The 19,791-nt window shown below is 30.4% G+C and overlaps 3 protein-coding genes across 6 annotated transcripts; 1 reads left to right on the forward strand and 2 right to left on the reverse strand.

Moving 5' to 3' along the window:
- The first annotated feature begins 1,236 nt into the window (after window positions 1-1,236).
- LOC108003566 (delta-1-pyrroline-5-carboxylate synthase) lies at window positions 1,237-16,103 on the forward strand. Of its 3 annotated transcripts, none has more exons than XM_017065900.3 (6): window positions 1,237-2,114; window positions 6,224-6,557; window positions 10,348-10,995; window positions 12,677-13,494; window positions 13,749-14,039; window positions 14,958-16,103. In XM_017065900.3, exons 1-6 carry the CDS (start codon window positions 2,016-2,018, stop codon window positions 15,117-15,119), a joined length of 2,352 nt encoding a protein of 783 aa, XP_016921389.2. In that variant the 5' UTR covers window positions 1,237-2,015; the 3' UTR covers window positions 15,120-16,103. The 3 variants fall into 3 exon arrangements, with proteins under 3 accessions (XP_016921389.2, XP_016921390.2, XP_028525430.2); XM_017065901.3 differs by having other exon boundaries at window positions 1,352-2,114; window positions 6,254-6,557; XM_028669629.2 differs by lacking the exon at window positions 6,224-6,557 and having other exon boundaries at window positions 1,539-2,114.
- Window positions 16,104-16,185: 82 nt separating this feature from the next.
- Window positions 16,186-18,679, reverse strand: LOC108003565 (U4/U6 small nuclear ribonucleoprotein Prp4). Of its 2 annotated transcripts, none has more exons than XM_062076783.1 (5): window positions 18,539-18,679; window positions 17,514-18,068; window positions 17,056-17,433; window positions 16,772-16,985; window positions 16,186-16,691 (listed from the first exon to the last, which is right to left on the reverse strand). In XM_062076783.1, exons 2-5 carry the CDS (start codon window positions 18,037-18,039, stop codon window positions 16,232-16,234), a joined length of 1,578 nt encoding a protein of 525 aa, XP_061932767.1. In that variant the 5' UTR covers window positions 18,040-18,068; window positions 18,539-18,679; the 3' UTR covers window positions 16,186-16,231. The 2 variants fall into 2 exon arrangements, with proteins under 2 accessions (XP_061932767.1, XP_016921388.1); XM_017065899.3 differs by having other exon boundaries at window positions 18,140-18,540.
- Window positions 18,680-19,309: 630 nt separating this feature from the next.
- On the reverse strand, window positions 19,310-19,785 carry LOC108003624 (histone H4). The gene has a single exon (XM_017066020.3). The coding sequence runs from the start codon at window positions 19,783-19,785 to the stop codon at window positions 19,474-19,476; it is 312 nt and encodes a 103-aa protein (XP_016921509.1). The 3' UTR covers window positions 19,310-19,473.
- Window positions 19,786-19,791: the final 6 nt, after the last annotated feature.

A 19,791-nucleotide genomic window follows, 5' to 3' on the forward strand; every position in this document is an offset into this window, starting at 1 on the left:
TTGTTAAAACTTGGAAGATTAAATTATTTGTATAAATTAATAGCAAAATATCAAAAGAATTTTTCAATTATTCTGAAGAAAACAGAATGAAAAGAAACCATCAAAAAAATTGGCTTAAAACCAAGATAAAAATGCATGTACGAAAAACAACTCTTAAAGAATACATATAAGAATAGTAACGATATTGATACAACAAACATAAAATAAGATAAAAATTTTAAAGAGATAAAGCTTTCTTACGTTTCTATAGTACCACGCAATCATTCGTGAATTTTTAACACAATATAATTCTATTTTTTATTTCCTGAATTACTAAATAAGTATCCTTATTCTATGATCCTTTAGTTATCTTGTAATCTTTCAAATCATTGTTATCCCAATTTTTTCGAAAACTTAAAAACCTATAAATATTTTCGAAAAGAAGAATTTTTCTTTTTAATCCAATTCTTTATCTGAATCGTACCATAAAACCTGTCAACATGTAACTTTAAAATAAAACTATCTTAAAACAGTATAGCTAATTTCTTAGCTATAATTTTTTTCTCACAATCTTGTCACTCTTTTCCATTATTCGCGATTATATATTATTCGATTCTTATAATTATATCGATATCGATGCCTTATATCTTATTTGATATTTGATATTTCTCTTCTCTCTGTCACGGAAAAGGAGGCAGCAACGAGTTTCACATCCAGCAGCGATATTTTTCATACGCATTTTCCAGAAAACGAACAACTTGACGTTTCATTCACTATTTAACGATATTGCGAAGCATACTTGAAAAATATTTTCTTATCTTCGTATTCCACCACGAAGCGAATATGAACATCCTGCATAATTGAAAAGGTGGATCAAGAACTTTTTCGTACATCTGCCAACGTTTCTTTTGAATGAGGCGATATTTTATCGTGAATTGAAAACATGATATCATCCATCTTGAAAAAAAAACTCTAAATACATATAAATAATAATAATAAAATCGATCGCGCGGACGCGATCTCTCGTCACGATGATAGCCGTATATAACCTCAACAAGCCACGAGTTTCTATCAAATAGCGAATGCAAATAGACTATTTACCAAGGCCATGAAAACAAACGTCCAACTCGTGATCGATCTCTCTCCTTTCACACACGTGCACACAACAGATTCCCAATATTCATTTGTGGTAGAAATTAACCGTATATACGAATCTATCGCACGCATACATAACGGAGCACAACGGACGGCCGAGTGGTGAAAAGAACGAGTCAAACGCAAGTTAGATAGCAATTCTGTTTGCTCAATTCACAGGTCAAAGTTCACCGATTCATGCTGCCAATGCTACTGCCATTGTTGTATATTACGTGTTACGCGATTTCTTTATATATCTCTTGAAGAACACACAAAGAAATTGGATTCTGCGTGGCGTCATGCACGAGGTTTTGGCAAATCGCGTTTGAAATTGTCACGATTTCCGGGGAAGGAAGCATCTCCTCCCACTTTACGCTCGAGTCACATTTTTGTGTGAGGATAGGCCTCTTAATCTTCGCTCTCGTGATAACGTCGACATCGTTTTCTGCCGCGATTTCGACTAGCAGCGAGTAGTAGTGCGTCGTTGACCATCGTGGCGACCGCTCCACCTCGCTACCGAGGTCTATGCTCGAATCCAATCCTCTTCTCCACTTCCTTCTCCAGCCTTCTTTCTTCTTCTCTCATCATCATCATCTCGAGATCCCTCCATAGCGAGAGGAGGTTAAAAGAATTTCATCCAGGATCTTCTCGCTTCGCCTCCTCTCTTGGGATAGAATTTCCATCCCAAGATACCAATCTCTCGATCGATAATTAAATCCACGCTTCTCCTTCATTCTTCCCTATCTCGCTCCCTTCCCGTCCCTCTCCCCAACTTTCTCCCCCTTCGTCGAGAAAAGGACGCACGAGTAGTGATCGCGTGACGTTCGTTCGATTAGGAAATCGTAATAGTGTCGTACTTGTGCAAAACGTAAGCAAGGAGGAAGGAAGTTCAAGAGGCAGCCATGTACGCGAGGTTGTTACTATTGAGATCCAGTAAACTTGGATGTTTTCCAAGGAGATTGGCTTCGTCCTCCTCGGGGCCGAGGGTGCCCGAACAAGCAGTACGTGCAATTTTTCTTATTTTTCGCCTTTCATTTCTTCCCAGAGCCGATCGATCGATTTGACCTGGACCAGACGATCCAGACGATTGGTTAACGGACTTCTGCATCGCCGATTCAATTTTTAACACCCTCGGCCGTGCGTGTTTTTCAATCGAACATCGTTCATCCTCGATTTTTCTAACGTCGAATGGTTTAATTATAACGAAACGATCAAATCTCGAAGAAGTTGTTTGACGTGAATGAAACTTAGACAGGAGATGTTTCTTGAAATTTTTTGTTTTTCCTCCTCTTGAAACTCTTGAGAGGAAAAAATATATAACAATGTTTGTGCAATTAAAACGATATGAAACAGACCTTGGACGAAATTTTAAAGAATAATTTAAAAACAATTTTTTCGAAGAACTTATTTATAGATACAGTTAATCATTATTTGATAAGTATTTCAATTGATGTTGACTTTATTTATTTGATCAAACAAAGAGAGAGAAAGAGAAAGAGAGAGAGAAAAAGATAATATTTGGGAAAATAATAAATTGAAGACTTTATTATTTGAGAAAATAACGTTTATTTCTTAAACGAAAATTTGTTGTTGAAATAAATATTAAACAATATTGTAATAACAATCGTATTAAAATATGTAACAAACAAATTATTTTTATCAAAATCAAATAAGAAATAAGACCGAATGACAAATCATTTAACTATTAATTCATCAATGCTAATGCTTCTCGTGCGCGTGTATAATAAATTTCATAAGATATTTTAGAAATAGATCACTTCTCGATTAAAAACTTTAAAATAATATGATTTTAAAATAATACGACTCGAAACGTTTAAGTGTGATATAAATATAATAAGCAGTTTTCTAAACTGCTTCGTTATTTATATAATTTTCTCGTTAAATAACGTCAAGTAACAAAACTTTCCACTGCGTTATGTCACTCGACAATGATTTTCAGAACGAGATAATAACGAAAATTATTTATCGCATATAGATTTGAAACATGAACATAAATAATGCCGCGTAGACGTCGCGTAACATGCATATATGTTGCTTCCGGCCGCATTTCGATAATTTTCTAACAACAAACAGCAACGAACGCGTTAAACGGGCTTTTAAATGCAAAATGCATCGTTCGATTTCAAAGATCGCCAGTTTAATTGGCTGTACCGTCATAAATGTAACAACAGCGTTATCACGAATACATAATACAAGTGATATCTCGCTTATACACATGCACAACACGCAATCACCGAATTATAAATATCGTTCATATTTGCACTCGTTGTATACGTTCGATCATCCCGTTCTTCCGTGCAACGTTTAGTCATGGCTGAAGAAAATAGATTTTTTTTATTATTCATTCAAATAGAAAATAGATATTTCAATTTTTTTTTCTTCGAACAATTTTGCTAATAAATTTTTCTTTGAAGTAGATATTATGTATTAAAGAAATAAATTTCAAATATACGTATTTTCAATTATAGAAATATCATTTCGAACTTTGATATTGTTACAATAAATTGAAAATTAGTATTAGTGCATATAAAATACTGAACTGAACTCTTGGATACAAGTAGTATTTGCTCATGATTTAAACATCAAGACGTCACAAGAATAATATCTTCAAATAATATCTATTTATGATATTATGAAAATATTTTGATTTTCTACATTTTAATATTTGTTTCAAAATTTGCTCATTATCTGTTTATACAGTGGTATAATTACACAAATCGACCATAGAATAAATATTTTCTTGTCTCCGTGTTAAAATTTCTATTGATCGATTTATCGAAAAAAATATTAAGCAATTAAACAATTATCTCATATCTCGAGAATTGAAACAAAGAAAAGATAAAGAAGAAACAATGCCAAGATCGGTTTATAATAATATGATATATTAAAACATTGTTTTGAATTCTGTAAAAAATCATGCCACTTCGTTCTCTCACGACGAGCATTCAACAGACGACGATAAGAATCAGTTTTATCAATCGTCATTTAATCACGATCCAGTCACGATACGAGCACCACGGTGAAGAGAAATGATCGTCGGCAATTCGCGTGATGTACGAATATTTCTGCATTATGGATAATATCGATTCTCGTGCCACATCGCTCTACGAGAATCGATATATTTCTAAGTAGGTTCTAAGGTAGATCAACAGGTCAGATTACAAAATGATTCAAGAAAATTCGTTGTTATGTAGTTCAATATCGAGAGAAAAAAAAAAAAGAAAAGAAAAGCAATAATTTCATTAGATCATCAAGACATCGTAAAATCCAATTTTTAATCCATTCTATTCAACGATAGAATTAAAAATTGATTGTAGCTGCGAAACTTGGAAAGTAAAGATAAGAGAGACGGTACGGTATGATTTATAATACTTAATCAGCGATCCACAGCTTACGAAACTTACGATGGAATCTACGACGGAACGAAATCGATAATGTGTCATTGAAAAATGATTCCCCGCAAGATCTTAAAGGGAGAGGAATTGCATAGCCTTAGGAGACGAGCGGAAATTGGGTCTAGGAACGAGGAAGACAGGAGAATGCACAGAGGACTAAAAATATAATGAAACGTGGCAAATTGCTGTCGCTGACAGATCAATTGTTTTTTCGGATGAATAATTCATTCGTTGCAATTCCGTCAACGGAGATTAATGAAAAACAGGCGTTAAACAGGAAAATTACACGCTCGTCTAAAATCGATTTTAATTTTTCTTTTTTATTTTTTTCCCCTCTCTCCTCTCTTTCTTTTCGTTTCTTTCGTGTGCCATTGTGCTTCCAATAATTTTTTTGAATTTTTACAAAAATTTCCTTAACATTGAACTCGTAATAAACACTCGTAAACATATGTTTTCTTTTTTTCTTTTTTTTTTTTTTCTATAATTGATAGATCTGGAAGTGGAAGTGGTTACACGTGTACGCATAAAAGTATGTCGAGTGGCAATCGAATAGAAATTGGCGGCCGGGAATTTTTCGATTCTCGATTAAAGTGTTATACATAAAGATAACATTCGAGAATTCGAACGATCGTAAAACACACACGATCATAGATATTACACTGATAATTCAATAAAAGAGATCAAAGGATCATCGAATGATCTTTATGAGTTTCGTTCGATTGCATGTGGTGAAAAGCTAAGAATAAAATTCGTTTGACGCAACGATGAATTACATAAAGTGCAGGCAAATTAACTCACCTTGAAAGTCTTAAAAGCGAAACATTCCGACCGGTCGTCGCCACGAATGTGGGAAAAAGTATAGAAATCGTTTCGAGACTTTTCATTTGCAAATGGAAAGATCCCTGCTTTACATTTTAATGACTGTCTTTGATGAATAACGTGTCTTGCGATACATAAATATAATCCACGTATGTTTCAAAAACGATACCCTTAAACAATTAATCCTTTCAAATTTTTCAGAAGCTGTGGAAAAAATTCTTTTTTATCAATTATTAACAATGAAGAAGTATTTTTTTGTTTTCGAAAAGAGGATATATTTATATTGAAATTTAATAATCTATTTTATTGAAAAAATATATTTATTTAACTTATAAAAGATCGTGAAATCTATTATAATGATTCTTGGCAAGAGACTTAAGAATTATTATATACAAGTATATATATATTTATTATATAATATATGTACAAAGTTCCATTTAAATCAATCTATCTAAGTATCTTGAATTGACTATATCGAAAATTAATCTCCATATCACTTAGAAAAAGTCTCTTACATCAAATTTCCCTATTATTGTTTATTTCTTATGTAAAATATTTTTCAATATTTAGATAAATCGATTTAAATGGAATATTTAACATGCATGTACGTAAGTATCAATTTTTCGAACGAATGATTATGATTTACTCATTATCTCAATTACCTCTAAAGATTAATTAAGTAATTACATCGTATACGCAATATGATGAAAAGCTAAATTTTAAAACCTCGCACCTGTTACGATACACAGAAAACAAGTAAAAAATATAACACCAAACGTTATTAATTTAGAAAGTCGAAGAAATCCTTTCAAAAATTTCCCTGCTCGCGCCTATCCCGTTTCGATCGAAACGATTTAATCGGTTAATTTTTAAAGAGTAGAGTGGACTCACGTAGAGAATTGCAGACGACAGAAGGGCCTCGAAAAGCAACGATGTTCAACGACCGCAGCCAGTTGAATTACACCAGACGTTTGGTGGTGAAATTGGGCAGCGCCGTTATCACGAGGGAGGACGAACACGGACTGGCACTGGGTCGGTTGGCGTCCATAGTCGAACAGGTAGCCGAGTGCCAAAACGGAGGTCGTGAATGTATTATGGTAACTAGCGGAGCGGTCGCATTCGGCAAACAGAAACTCGCCCAGGAACTGTTGATGTCCTTATCAATGAGGGAAACGCTGAGTCCTGGCGGCCACATGAGAAAACGCTCGGGTATAATTCCAAATATACACGTTAATTGTTTTTCCTTAGAGACGAACCACTCGAAACCTTTGAAACCAAAAATTTTCGGAAAATGCTCCATACTTTTTTATTTTCAAAACTTTTGAAATCTAAGCAAGTAGTAATTTAGAAGAACGTTGTAATATAGATTTACTTTTATTTAATATTAATAATAATCCTATTGGATTTGTTTTTATATTTTAAATTGATTTTAATTAATATAAATTTATTATAATAGTTAATATATGAAAAAGAAATTATTTATTATTGTTTAATTATTATGACTATAAACTTTTGAATTTCTTTTGAATTTTCGAAATGAAAATTTGTTAAGATTTTTTTTATTGACAAAATCTTTAGATATGTATCTATCAATGTTTATTATATACAGCTAAAAAGAAATAAATATTCTAAACGTTTCGAATTTCAAGAATTTCAAAAATTTCGAAATATCACAAAAATTCAGATTCAATTCTCGCGAATCATATCTAATTTCGATCTATCTTTATTTTTTCTCGTTCATATACATGTATACACCTATATTATGAATTAATTATTATTTTCCATTTCAAAAATAATAAATTTGATATGAATTTCACGCAAAATCAACTCGTTCGCAAAGTTTTCTCCAAATTTAATTAAAATAAATCTAGAAATTAATATAAATACATATAATAAAATAAGTCTGGAAATTGTTGAATTATAGAAAGAACCAAAGAACTTTACACATAATTCTCATTACAATAGCGAATAACAAATATTACGACGACAATGTTATCTACACTATGACCCGGATATCCGGCAGTAATTCGACCCAAGACTCAATCTACCGCGAATTTCATTGTTATCAGTGAAATATAAATTAGAATACACGATCCCCTCCGGTTATACTTTTTTTCACTCGTAATCCCGGTTCCTTTATACTTGGCGCACTAATGAGTCTCGAGTAGGTACATATAACGAAAACGTATTCGAATTTATACGAACTTCGGAAGTCGTTCCCTTTGTATTTACATTTCTATATAATATTCTTCCCCCCATTAATTAATTATAATTACTGGAGCCACCTGTAATGGTGATACGAAGCGGTGAGAAAAATAATATCTCATTTTTGTTTTAATAATTGACTGCGGTGAATCGATCGACTGAATAATGCCAGCAAGTTATGACGAATAAATTGCCCGAATATAAATCCTTTCCTCCGATGGAAAACGTACAATTTGCTTGATTGGTGAGAATCGCGATTTTTACGGATGAATACGATTGAATCATTTAATAAAGAAAAGAATCGTATAGTGAAATGAGTGAAATATCCTTACGCTATCATTCAAAAATATTTGGATATTTATCTTGGTGTATTTTAATTTTAATACGTAATATGTAATAGAATGATTTACGGTAATTTTTATCTTTCATGATTGAAAAATATATCATGTTTCTTCTTGGAATTGTAATTTTTTCCAAATTGTTTAATTTAGGTATTAAGGTATAAATTTATATAATAAATATTATTTATAATATTTACAATATCTAATTAATAAATAAAAGACGCTTTCTTAAAATTGCATTCAGTGATACAAATTTTTCGCTATTATTATATTATATTATTATGGTAATTGTTTACAAAAGATTGTTTACACTTCATCAATGACCTTGAAATGTATTGTTAACATAAATATGTTGTCAACATTCTAAATAACTTTTTTTTATTAAGTATGTACATATAATCGACGCTCGGATTTAGATATTTGGAAAAATATATTCGATATTGTATCTCTAATATTTAGAATGTTAATTGGATGGATTCTTTCGAATCGAAACATAGATCTAAGAAACTAAAAAAAAAAAAAAAACTAAGAAAAATTTTAAAAACCAATTAAACCGTACCACGCCAATTATTGTATGATAGAACTTTGCGAATAAAAGGATGGTAAATAATCTACATTAGCCTGGAGCAATCTTATTTTCTTTGTAGAGAACAAACGACTTGCAATATCTACGATAAGCAAGAAAATTCCTGTTACGTTAACCACATATTAGAGGTATTTCCTTTTTCACGGGCATTCATATAGCATCGTTTGAAAGAGAAATCGATACAGAGACTCGTAAATTTCGTAGTACGTACGAAATGTTAGACCTTCACGATAGAGGACGCGTCATAACGTTCCAGAAGTACTTCCGGTTATCCGGGGACTGCTCGGCAAGTTGACAATGTCCGGTTCTTCTATGTAGGTTAAACTAACAACCGCAACCAGCCCAATTCTTTTACTGGCAATTCCTTCGAGATTCTATTTGCTCAGGAAAACATTCGTGGTAATTCCTGCTTTCGAGGAAAGCAACAATCAAACGCGATAGACAGAAATTGCTGGGAAAATACAACCGATCTTATTTTTTATGATTCCTTCATGAATTTGAACATTTGCGTCGATGTTTTTCTAGCATTTTTTTTTCTAGCACTGTTGTCTAATACATGAAGAACATATATAGATTTTTGATAAAGAAAACACATTATGAAATCGCAAAAATATAATAAATAAATACTTGAATTGGTGTGATCAAATTACATTTTGTTTTAATCATCTAATTATTTTAATGATTTGATTTTAATCGTTTTAATTATTCACTTCGTTTTGATGATTTAATTATTCTAATAATTTAATTTTAATTATTTTAACTATTGTAAATTGTAATTTTATAATAATAGAGGATTGGAAAACGTTTATTTTTTGATGTAGAAATATTTATAATAATAAATAAAAGAATCAAACGAATGACTTTAGAAAATTTTCTATGAAATGAGCTGTTTAAATATAAATATTAATGAATCTTATGAAACCTGTGTTTTTCACTTTTTCTAAATTAGAAAATTAAATTGGTAAAAATTTGAAAAATAATATAAGAATTTTACATAGAATAGAATAAGTAGAACAATTAAAAATATTTTGTAAATCTTATAAATATCTAAAAAATAAATATTATAAACGTTAAATATAATACAATCATAATTTATTTTATATATGTATAAATATGATTATTATAAGTAAATAGTATTAAATTTTAATATTTTAATATTTTTTCCTTTTCTTTTTTTTCTTTTTTTTTTTATTCTTGCCAACAATTGATTGAAATCTATTTTATTATTTATTAATAAAATTCATGTCCTAATACTAGTATATATTACTATCAACTAGCCTTTTTATTTTTTATTTTTAAATTATAATAAAAAAGACAATATACTTTTATTATATAATTATCCACTAACATTTTAAAATTACAATTATGATAATAACTTACCTCCTTTGAAAATTACAAAATAAAGCAGAATAAATTTCATTTAAATATGCACGTGCAAAAATTCTCTCATAATTATAAAAAACACAAAATGATTGTTCAAATTAACAAAAAGACATTTAATTATCGACAATGATAATTAAAAACTCATTATAATCTCTGTTTTAGTCATTGAATGTCATTATTGTATAAATCATTATTTTCTCTATCTCATATTTCATAATATACTTTTCTATTATTCATAGTTGGCTCAAAATCAACTAACCGTTCTATCATAAAAAATTACTAAAAACTTTTATCACTCATCTTCTTCCTTTATATACATCAGTCCTTCAAAGAGAAAAATTGCTACTAACTTGAAACACGTTATCGATGAGCGCAGTCAATTGAGTTTGGACGAGCTCCAAAAGGCCATAAGCAAAAACCATTCACTTAAAAATGCTGTTTGTTGTACACGATTAACAATAATTTCAATCTAATGTTCACACAGGCACCCCTTTGGAACCTAGAGCTGCAGCCGCGGTGGGTCAATCGGGTCTGATGTCGCTATACGACGCTATGTTCGCCCAATATGGTGTGAAACTGGCCCAAGTGTTGGTCACCAAACCGGATTTCTACAATGAGGAGACCCGTAACAATTTGTTCAGCACTCTGAGCGAGTTGCTCAGCTTGAACATAGTCCCCATAATCAATACCAACGACGCGGTATCACCTCCGCCACACGTTGACGAGGAAGTCGCTGGAAGCGGCGGAAGAAGAGGAATTTCCATCAAAGACAACGATTCCTTGGCCGCCATGTTGGCCGCCGAGATTCAAGCGGACTTGTTAATCTTGATGAGCGATGTAGATGGCATTTACAATCTGCCTCCTTGGCAAGATGGCGCCAAAATGCTGCATACGTTTAGCATGGATCTTAGAGACACGATTAAATTTGGGCAAAAATCGAAGGTCGGTACCGGTGGCATGGATGCGAAAGTTAATGCTGCGCTTTGGGCCCTTGATCGAGGTGTCTCCGTTGTAATTTGCAATGGAACTCAAGAAAAGGCTATAAAGAATATTTTATCTGGGAGAAAGATAGGTACTTTCTTCACACAGACGACCGAAATTTCCACGCCTGTAGAGGTTGTCGCCGAAGAAGGTAAGAAGGATTTTTATATTATAGCAAAACTTTCTTAAGTGTCTTAAATGTTTTAAGTGGATGGGTCTTTTAAATAGTGGGTTTCGACTTGTACATTGCAAATTCACAAGAGGATTACGAACTTTTTCAGAGAATCGCTATTGTCATTTTTAATAAGTTTTGACACTCGTTTACTTTAATATTATTGCATTGCTGCATATTTTAAAGCGTTGAATTAATATATTGCTATTCCGCATTTTCTTTACCTTATATCGGTAAAGGAGGGAAATCGACTGACTCAAATTATTTGAATTAAAAAAGATTAAAAAAAATATCTATTTATGGAGTAAAAATAATAAGAAGTTATTTGAAAATATTCTATAACATCGAACATAAAATTGCTTAAATAGTTTTATTTTCAATCCATGAGGCAATCTATGAGATCGATCTTTTTTTGTTTTTATTTAAAAAAGAAAAGTCGATCGAGATTATTGCGTTTGCACGCGGTAGTTTTTTTCGTAAAGGGATCGGTCAGTAGCGTCATTTTGTTCTACCGACCATAGCAATATAGGTCATCGATTATCGAAGGCAGAAATGAAACGGCTTACCGGCTGCTGTATCGTGGCCATTGTACAATTATCCGCGACACATACCGCGCTCTTCTAAGATATAGAAAAATGTCACGTTATTCGTGTAAAGTATATATTCAGTTAGAACAACTTTTGGTCAACATGGTTGGCCATTAAAAAAGTAAGTGAAAAGAAAAGTAGTTAAATATTCTTTTAGGAATTCTTCTTTGAATGAAAATATATTTCCATTCTAGTTACTAGTTCGAGTAATTTTTATCAGAATCAGATTCCATTAAAACTTATTTGATATGTCCTTTACAGTTCGATTGAATAGCCGATGCCTTGTATTTCTTTCAAAAATAATTATATATATCCAATAATTGTAATTTTTATTGCTTTATTGCATTACATATTGCATTACAATAAAATGTATTTAAAAATAAATGTCAGAAGTAGCATACATGATTTATTTATTACTCATTTACGACTTATGATTTTAAATTCAAGTGTTCAGAATATAATGGTGTTTAAAATATATAAAATAATTAATATCCTAATAAATGACATCGTTTCCAGGTCGAAATCTTTTAAGTTACTTTTAAATAATAGATATGGTTATAATGGTATCCTTTTTATTACCCTTCTACCTCTTCTACAATGATTCTTTGCTCGGTTGAACATTGTTACAATATATATACCTATTTTATGAATATTTATACCTCTATTTACACAGTAACAGTATTTACTGTATCTAACGGTATTTAGTTTTTTTAGTAATATTACTTATTACTCAGCGAAAAATGTTTGAATAAGGGTACATATATCAAGAGATATATATATATTTATATTATTAATTCTTTCAAATCTCTTTACGAAAGAATAATACTTCTTTCGATACTTATTTAATGAAAATTTTTTATAAAACATTTTTCATTTTGCGAGCAATATTCAAAATCAAAAGACATCTAATTTGTAGTAATTTGTAAAAATGTCTGACCTTTTACAATTATCTATCAATGATATCATTGATATTTTTCACTGATTAATTATTATATGAGAAATGTATTGTAATGTTTAGAGAATCATTCTTTATAAAACACAAACTTAAATACATACATATTATATATTTCCAGCTCGAACTGGAAGCCGAGCACTGCAAGCTCTTCGACCAGAGGAACGAGCGAGCTGTATCAACGCGTTAGCTGATCTTCTCGAATCACGGCAAAAGGAAATATTGGAAGCTAACAGAAAAGATCTCGAGGCTGCGGAGAAAACTGGTCTGGCGAAAGCTTTACTTTCTCGTCTCTCGTTAACACCCGCCAAACTGAAATCTTTGAGTTCTGGTTTGCGACAAATTGCCAATGATTCCTTAACCAATGTGGGTCGTGTGCTCAGAAGGACAAAACTGGCGGAGGGTCTGGAATTGAGACAAATAACTGTCCCCATCGGTGTATTGTTGGTGATTTTTGAATCACGGCCCGACAGTTTACCTCAGGTAGCCGCATTAGCGATATCCAGTGCCAATGGCCTTCTTCTGAAAGGAGGCAAAGAAGCGACAAACAGCAATAAATATTTAATGGAGTTGGTGAAGGAAGCGTTGAGCCCGGTTGGTGCTGCCAACGCGATATCTTTAATTTCGACCAGGGAGGACGTCGGTGATTTATTGTCGATGGGAAAACACATAGATCTCGTAATTCCTCGAGGTAGCTCAGATCTTGTTCGAAGCATTCAGGAACAATCGAAACACATTCCCGTATTGGGACACGCGGAAGGTATTTGTCACGTGTTTGTAGATAGAGATGCGGATCTTGTTAAAGCTCTAAAGATCATCAGAGATTCGAAATGCGATTACCCTGCTGCTTGCAACGCTATGGAGACATTGCTTATTCACGAAAGTCATATGAAGAGTAACTTTTTCAACGATGTGTGCAGTATGCTGCAAAATGAAGGAGTGAGAAAATTAATAATGAGATATCGTTCCAGAGGCACGAATGTATAAATTCGATAATTAATATAGAAATGATCAAAGATCAAGATCAAGAGTTAATATTTAATATTCATTTTATCATTGCAGTCTTAAAAATAAAAAAATAATATTTATTTCGTTATTCGATGAGATAATTTGATATTCGTGTTTTTGGTATAAAGGAAATAATGATTGGTACGAATGAATTGTTATTATTTAATCGTGTAATCATATTTTAGGTGAAAGTTAATTCCGGACCGAAATTGAGAAAACAATTAACATTCGGACCACCACCTGCGAAAAGTATGAAGACCGAGTACGGCTCTCTTGAATGTGCAATCGAGGTCGTATCAGACATCGAGGATGCAATAAATCATATTCACAAATATGGCAGTGGACATACGGATTGCATTGTTACCGAGAATAAAGAAAGAGCCACCTATTTCCAGAGAGAAGTGGACAGTGCGTGCGTTTTTCACAATGCCAGTACTCGATTCTCCGATGGTTATAGATTCGGTCTTGGTGCCGAGGTGAGTCGATAAAATTAGAAATGAACTGAGCCACAAATTTTTCATTTCAGAAAACTCAAATACATAATTGTCGAAACTCGAAATTCTTGAAACGTTTACTCTTTTTTTAAGAAATATATATTTTGTCAAGAATTAAAATGCTAATAAATTTCTCGAATTTTTTTAAAAGATTTAGATTCGTACATAGCCAATAATAATAATAATTTTTTTGGCTTGCAAAAAATTAAATATTTATTTTTTAAATAAATTATAATATGAATAAATGCACTTAGGAATCTAAAATCTAAATATAAACTTAATTATATAAAATATATAAAATATTCTTTATTTGAATTTTAAAAATTTCAAATCATAAAAATAATAAGTTTCAAGATTTGAGAAATCGAAATCTTTTGAATTTTAAAAAGTTTTAATTTTACAAATTTTTTTGCTCACAAAGAAAGAAATCGAAGAAGAGAGTGAAATATTGCATACAAGATGGTTGACGCATTGATATAATTAAACCATAATAAAAGTAGATTGTATTTATAAACTAGAGCATCTCATTATTGGAAGAACAAGGTTTTTTTATTTGAAAACAATTTTTACTTTAACATTTCTTGATAAGCAAGATAAGAATATTATTCCCGATAAATTCAAGAAATGATAAATTATATTATAAAATGAAATGACTCTAAATGCACAATAAAAACATTTTTTCATTATGACAAAAAAATTTCCATGATCATTTTACGATATTTTTTGTGATTTTAATTGATCTATTGCATTTATACTCTTCTTGATATCTTATTAAATAAAAAAGAGCATAAATTATCGAACGAAAAATAAATTCAAAGATCAATCAAAATATTCTCGAATACACTTTTTCAATAAAAAAAATATAAATTTTTATATTATAATTTTTAATTATTATAACAGGTTGGAATTTCCACCGCACGAATTCATGCACGCGGTCCAGTGGGAGTAGATGGATTGTTGACTACAAAATGGGTATTGCAAGGTAATGGTCATGCAGCTGCAGATTTTGGAGAAGGTGGTGAAGTTTGGCTTCATCAATCTTTACCGCTCAATGAAATCTAAATAATCCATAGATATTGAAATCTTCGCTTTCAGAAGATTTTACATTGAGAAGAATCATAAAAAAAAAATCGTTCTATTTTCAATTGGAGCAAAAAGATTGAGATTATCATAAATATCTTTTTCTTAACTTTTAATCACTCATCGTTCAAATATTTAAAAATAATTAGAAATTTAACTAAATAGAAATGCAAATACGTAAGATTCCACAAAAAATAATGACATTTTTCGCGAAGATCCTTTAGTTCGATAAAAGAATCACACACGCGCACACAAATCATTATTAGTTTAATAATGTTGTTAAATTAATTGAAATGAATAAAAATACATCAATTATTTGTAGGATATAAATATTACATTTATTATGTGATTCTAGTTTTGTTTATAGAGTATTACTTAAAAAAGTACTGCCAGAAATGAAATTTTAGAAAAATATGTTCTACTATTCGTCAAAATATAATTCTTTCCTATTTTTTAATAAACCAAAGAATGTTAAAACTTCAAGATAAATAAAATAAAAACAAAGTAATATGTATGATTAATTTAAAATTATACAAATATATCATCAATAAATTTGTATTTGTATCCTAAATTTTATTATATTGTAGTTTTTCTTTTCGATTATAAAAATATGAATAAACTCGTTCTTAAAGATTTATTATAAATACAAGATGAGGTCTTATTGAAAGAAGAAATATTTAAATACTTGATTATTATGGAAATTTATCATCAAGTTTGTTAATAAAATAAAAGCGTAATTATGTTTATCAGCAATGACGCAAAACTGCAATCGGACAGCAAACCTCTGAGTACAGAGTCCGATCACAATATTTACAAGAATAATTTCATGAATAGTTAAAGAATTCTCTTTCTTTGTCATTGTAGTAAATATTTCTTATCGGAAACGATTAAATATATTATGGTAAAGCAATGTACAGTTTAAAAAGAAAGAAAGTGAAAAGAATAAAATGAGTCACCTAATTAAAAGGAATATATGTTTATTACTTATATGTTTACTTTTTCTATAGTAAAAAAATGTCTTCTTGAAATATTTCTTTAATTAAAAAAATTTTTCTTTAATTAAAATTATATTTTTTATTCAATGAAGTGTCTTTTTACATGTTTTCGGGTGCCCATAATTTAAATGTTCGATCATATGAACTGGTCCCGATGAATCTATGATCGGGAGAAATATCGACAGACATAACTTTACCATCGTGACCTGGTAATGTTTTAAGTGGTTGCCAAGTCTTATTCGACCATATTTTAGCAGTATTGTCATATGATGCTGTAACTAGATATTGTCCTTCTATCCTTTGATATTTTACATCTGATAAGAGATTTGTATGTGCCGGTATTGTGTACACACAAGATCTTTTTCGTAAATCCCATATTTTACAAGTATTGTCTTCACTTGCTGTTGCTATATGAAATCCGTTTGGAGAAAAATCAATGCCAAAAATAGATTTTAAATGGCCTTCCATAAACATAATACACCGTCCTGTACGAAGATCCCATACTCGACCAAAAGAATCATGACCACCTGTGGCACTTACACTGCCATCACCTTGAAAACTAGAAATTAACAAAGAATTGAACAATTGTCCTTCATAAATATTAAATATCATGATATATTATGATTTTAAATATTTTACCTAATACAATGTACAGCTCTAGCATGACCTTCCTGATGTAAGACTTCTGCTTGCTGTTCCAAATCCCAAAGTCTCCAAGATGCATCATAACAACATGTTCCAAGAAATCTACCAGATGGATGAAATGCTAATCTTGAAACTCTGTGTGGTTCATGTCCTTCAACTTCAGCTAGAGGTTCTTCTCCAAATCCACCACTCCATAATTTTACAGTTCCTATATATTAAAAAAGTATTCTATTTTATTTCTTATCATAATTTTTTATATAATAAGAAAATCTACATACCATCTGAAGCACAGGATGCCAATACGCAAGTCTGTCCAGCTCTTTCTCCTACCACTTCTTCAGTAATAGTAGCTTTTGGATGAAAAACAATGCAGCCAACATTACAAGTATGTCCTTTAAGAGTTCTTAACAAAGTACAGTCAGGTACAGACCATAGTTTACATAAGCCTGACCATGAAGCTGTAGCAAGCACTTTGGAATTTGGACTGAATTGACAAAAAGAAATTGGCCTAGTATCTCCAATTTGAGAACAATAAATTGTTAATGCTTGTAATTTTTTCAAAAGTTCTTGACGACGTGCTGTACGTGTGGCTGTTGGCAATTCCAAATCCTGCCTTGCTTTGTCCAATCTAGCTTTTGCTCTAGGCAATGAATATGCTATCAAATAAATAAAAATATTACACATACATAAAATAAGATACGAAAAAAAAATTTTAATATATTATAACAATATTTACTAGCTATCCAAGAACGTGCTATTTGAAGAGATTCTGGTCCTTCATGATACCATGTTGTTTCTGTATCCCTTTCAATTGGATGAGAAGGTTTTTCCTCTTCTTCATGTTTTTTCTTAATTGCATCTTCACCTAAATTAGCTAATAATTCTCTTAATCTTGTCCTCCTATCTGCAGGACCTTCACCAAATAAACAAATAGGCTCTCCTAATTGTCTTAAATTTCTTTTTACTTCTGAATCATCAGTAGATACATTAATTTGACGAGCTTTCTTTCTACGTTCAAATTCTTCTAAGAGAGCTTGTCTATCTTTGGACATTTCATCTTCCAATTCCATATATTCATTTGATATATGAATATTTGCCAATGTAGCAACAGTGTTGACATTGTCTCCCAATGTCGTGGTATCTTTTTCTTCTTCAGAGGATTCCGCCACAGCGGCCAATCTAGCACGCTCTGCTTCTTCAAGCGACCCATAATGAACAGTTTTTTGTTTCTTAACATAAACCAAATCTTCATCATCTGACATTGTTAGCAATTATTTATTGTAACGATATGCTATAAAAAAGAATATATATATTAAAATATAATTTTTTAATCTTTTTGAATCAATTTTGAACATAACCTACATCATAAAGAAAATATGTATAACTCTGATAGTACAGAATGATTTTATACAATATAAGTCAAAAAAAAATTATACATAACAATAAATGCAAGAATTGTTGGAACTTATTAAATTAATTTCATTCATAAAAACTAATTTCATTTATTCATTATAATAAAACTATCTAACGTTACTGCAAGTATTAGCTGTCAAATAAAGAACACTACTATTCAAATATTCAATAATCGATAATATTTTTCTTAATTTAAATCGATTTTTCTCCAGATATCGTTTAAATTATTAAAATTTTTTTGTTCCATATTTTCAAATAAAAATATAAAAAATGATACATAAAATTATACAAATTTATATAAAATTCTAATGAATAAATTTATATATATTTAAAAATGTTCAACCTAACCTAAAATTTAGTTATATATGTTCTGATTGGTTAAAATTACAATCTATGAAAATTTTAGAAATAGTTATTTTAGGATAGTTATTTTATTAATCTTCAGCTTTTAATACATCTACATCAATTCTAACTAATGTCTAATATGTAATAATAATATAAATTAATATATGTAATAAATAATGATTACTATAGCCACACCCAATACTACATAATAGAGATAAAAATATAACAAGATTGTATATCATAAAAAAATCATATATCATTGGTAATATTCTTAGAAAACAAGATTCAGTTATATTATTTATGTATATTAATTTTATATAATAAATAAAAATATTAATCGTAAGTAACAATAATTCATTCATAAATAAAAACTGGCTAAATTGTAAGGGTTTTTACAATAAATTAAAAAAATAAAATAAAATAAAATTAATTGATTATTAAAATTAAAAATTATTTCAAAAATATAAAAAATATTTTAAGATACGTATATTATACAAAATAAAGATAATTTCATAAAAATACTTTCATATAGTCTTGATCAATGTTTTAAATTCTCTTGTCTATTCATTTTTTATCATTTTATAAATCGTAATTCATACGATATCTTATATTTGGAATGCATTATGCGTCGTTATTCTAAGAAAAGTTTATAAATCGAGATAATGTTATTTAATATATATTATTCATTACTTATTGATGTTTAAAAAAAATATATAAAAAATATATAAAAAAAATATTTATTGGTATCTTTGAATATAAGAAGTAATATGAACATTGAAGATAGTAAAATAATAAAATTTATTCATCAAATAAATCGATTTCATCGATTATAATAAAAATATAATAAACAATTTGAAAGAGAGAATTCCATACATTTGAGAGATTTGATGGCCCTGAAAAGGGCCGTTTGTTTTGTAAATGCAGCGATAGAGCACCAATTAACCACCAAAACCGTAAAGGGTTCTTCCTTGACGCTTCAAAGCGTAAACTACATCCATGGCAGTTACAGTCTTCCTCTTGGCATGCTCAGTGTAAGTGACAGCATCTCGGATAACATTTTCCAAGAATACCTTCAATACACCTCGTGTTTCTTCGTAGATCAATCCAGAAATACGCTTCACACCACCACGACGAGCAAGACGACGAATGGCTGGTTTGGTAATACCTTGGATGTTATCACGCAAAACCTTTCTATGACGCTTTGCTCCTCCCTTTCCCAAACCCTTTCCACCCTTTCCACGGCCAGTCATAGTGAA

The sequence above is a fragment of the Apis cerana genome, linkage group LG1, assembly GCF_029169275.1.
Source record: "Apis cerana isolate GH-2021 linkage group LG1, AcerK_1.0, whole genome shotgun sequence".
In the NCBI taxonomy this organism is placed as follows: domain Eukaryota; kingdom Metazoa; phylum Arthropoda; class Insecta; order Hymenoptera; family Apidae; genus Apis; species Apis cerana.

Excerpts from the sequence above, each read along its gene's own strand:
- LOC108003566 (XM_017065900.3), top strand. The coding sequence starts at position 2,016 with ATGTACGCGAGGTTGTTACTATTGAGATCCAGTAAACTTGGATGTTTT. Across the intron at positions 6,558-10,347 it reads CCACATGAGAAAACGCTCGG|GCACCCCTTTGGAACCTAGA; the intron begins GTATAATTCCAA and ends ATGTTCACACAG. Across the intron at positions 13,495-13,748 it reads GTATGCTGCAAAATGAAGGA|GTGAAAGTTAATTCCGGACC; the intron begins GTGAGAAAATTA and ends ATCATATTTTAG.
- LOC108003565 (XM_062076783.1), bottom strand. The coding sequence starts at position 18,039 with ATGTCAGATGATGAAGATTTGGTTTATGTTAAGAAACAAAAAACTGTT. Across the intron at positions 17,434-17,513 it reads AGCACGTTCTTGGATAGCTA|CATATTCATTGCCTAGAGCA; the intron begins GTAAATATTGTT and ends TTTATTTGATAG. Across the intron at positions 16,986-17,055 it reads GGCATCCTGTGCTTCAGATG|GAACTGTAAAATTATGGAGT; the intron begins GTATGTAGATTT and ends TTTAATATATAG.
- LOC108003624 (XM_017066020.3), bottom strand. The coding sequence starts at position 19,785 with ATGACTGGCCGTGGAAAGGGTGGAAAGGGTTTGGGAAAGGGAGGAGCA.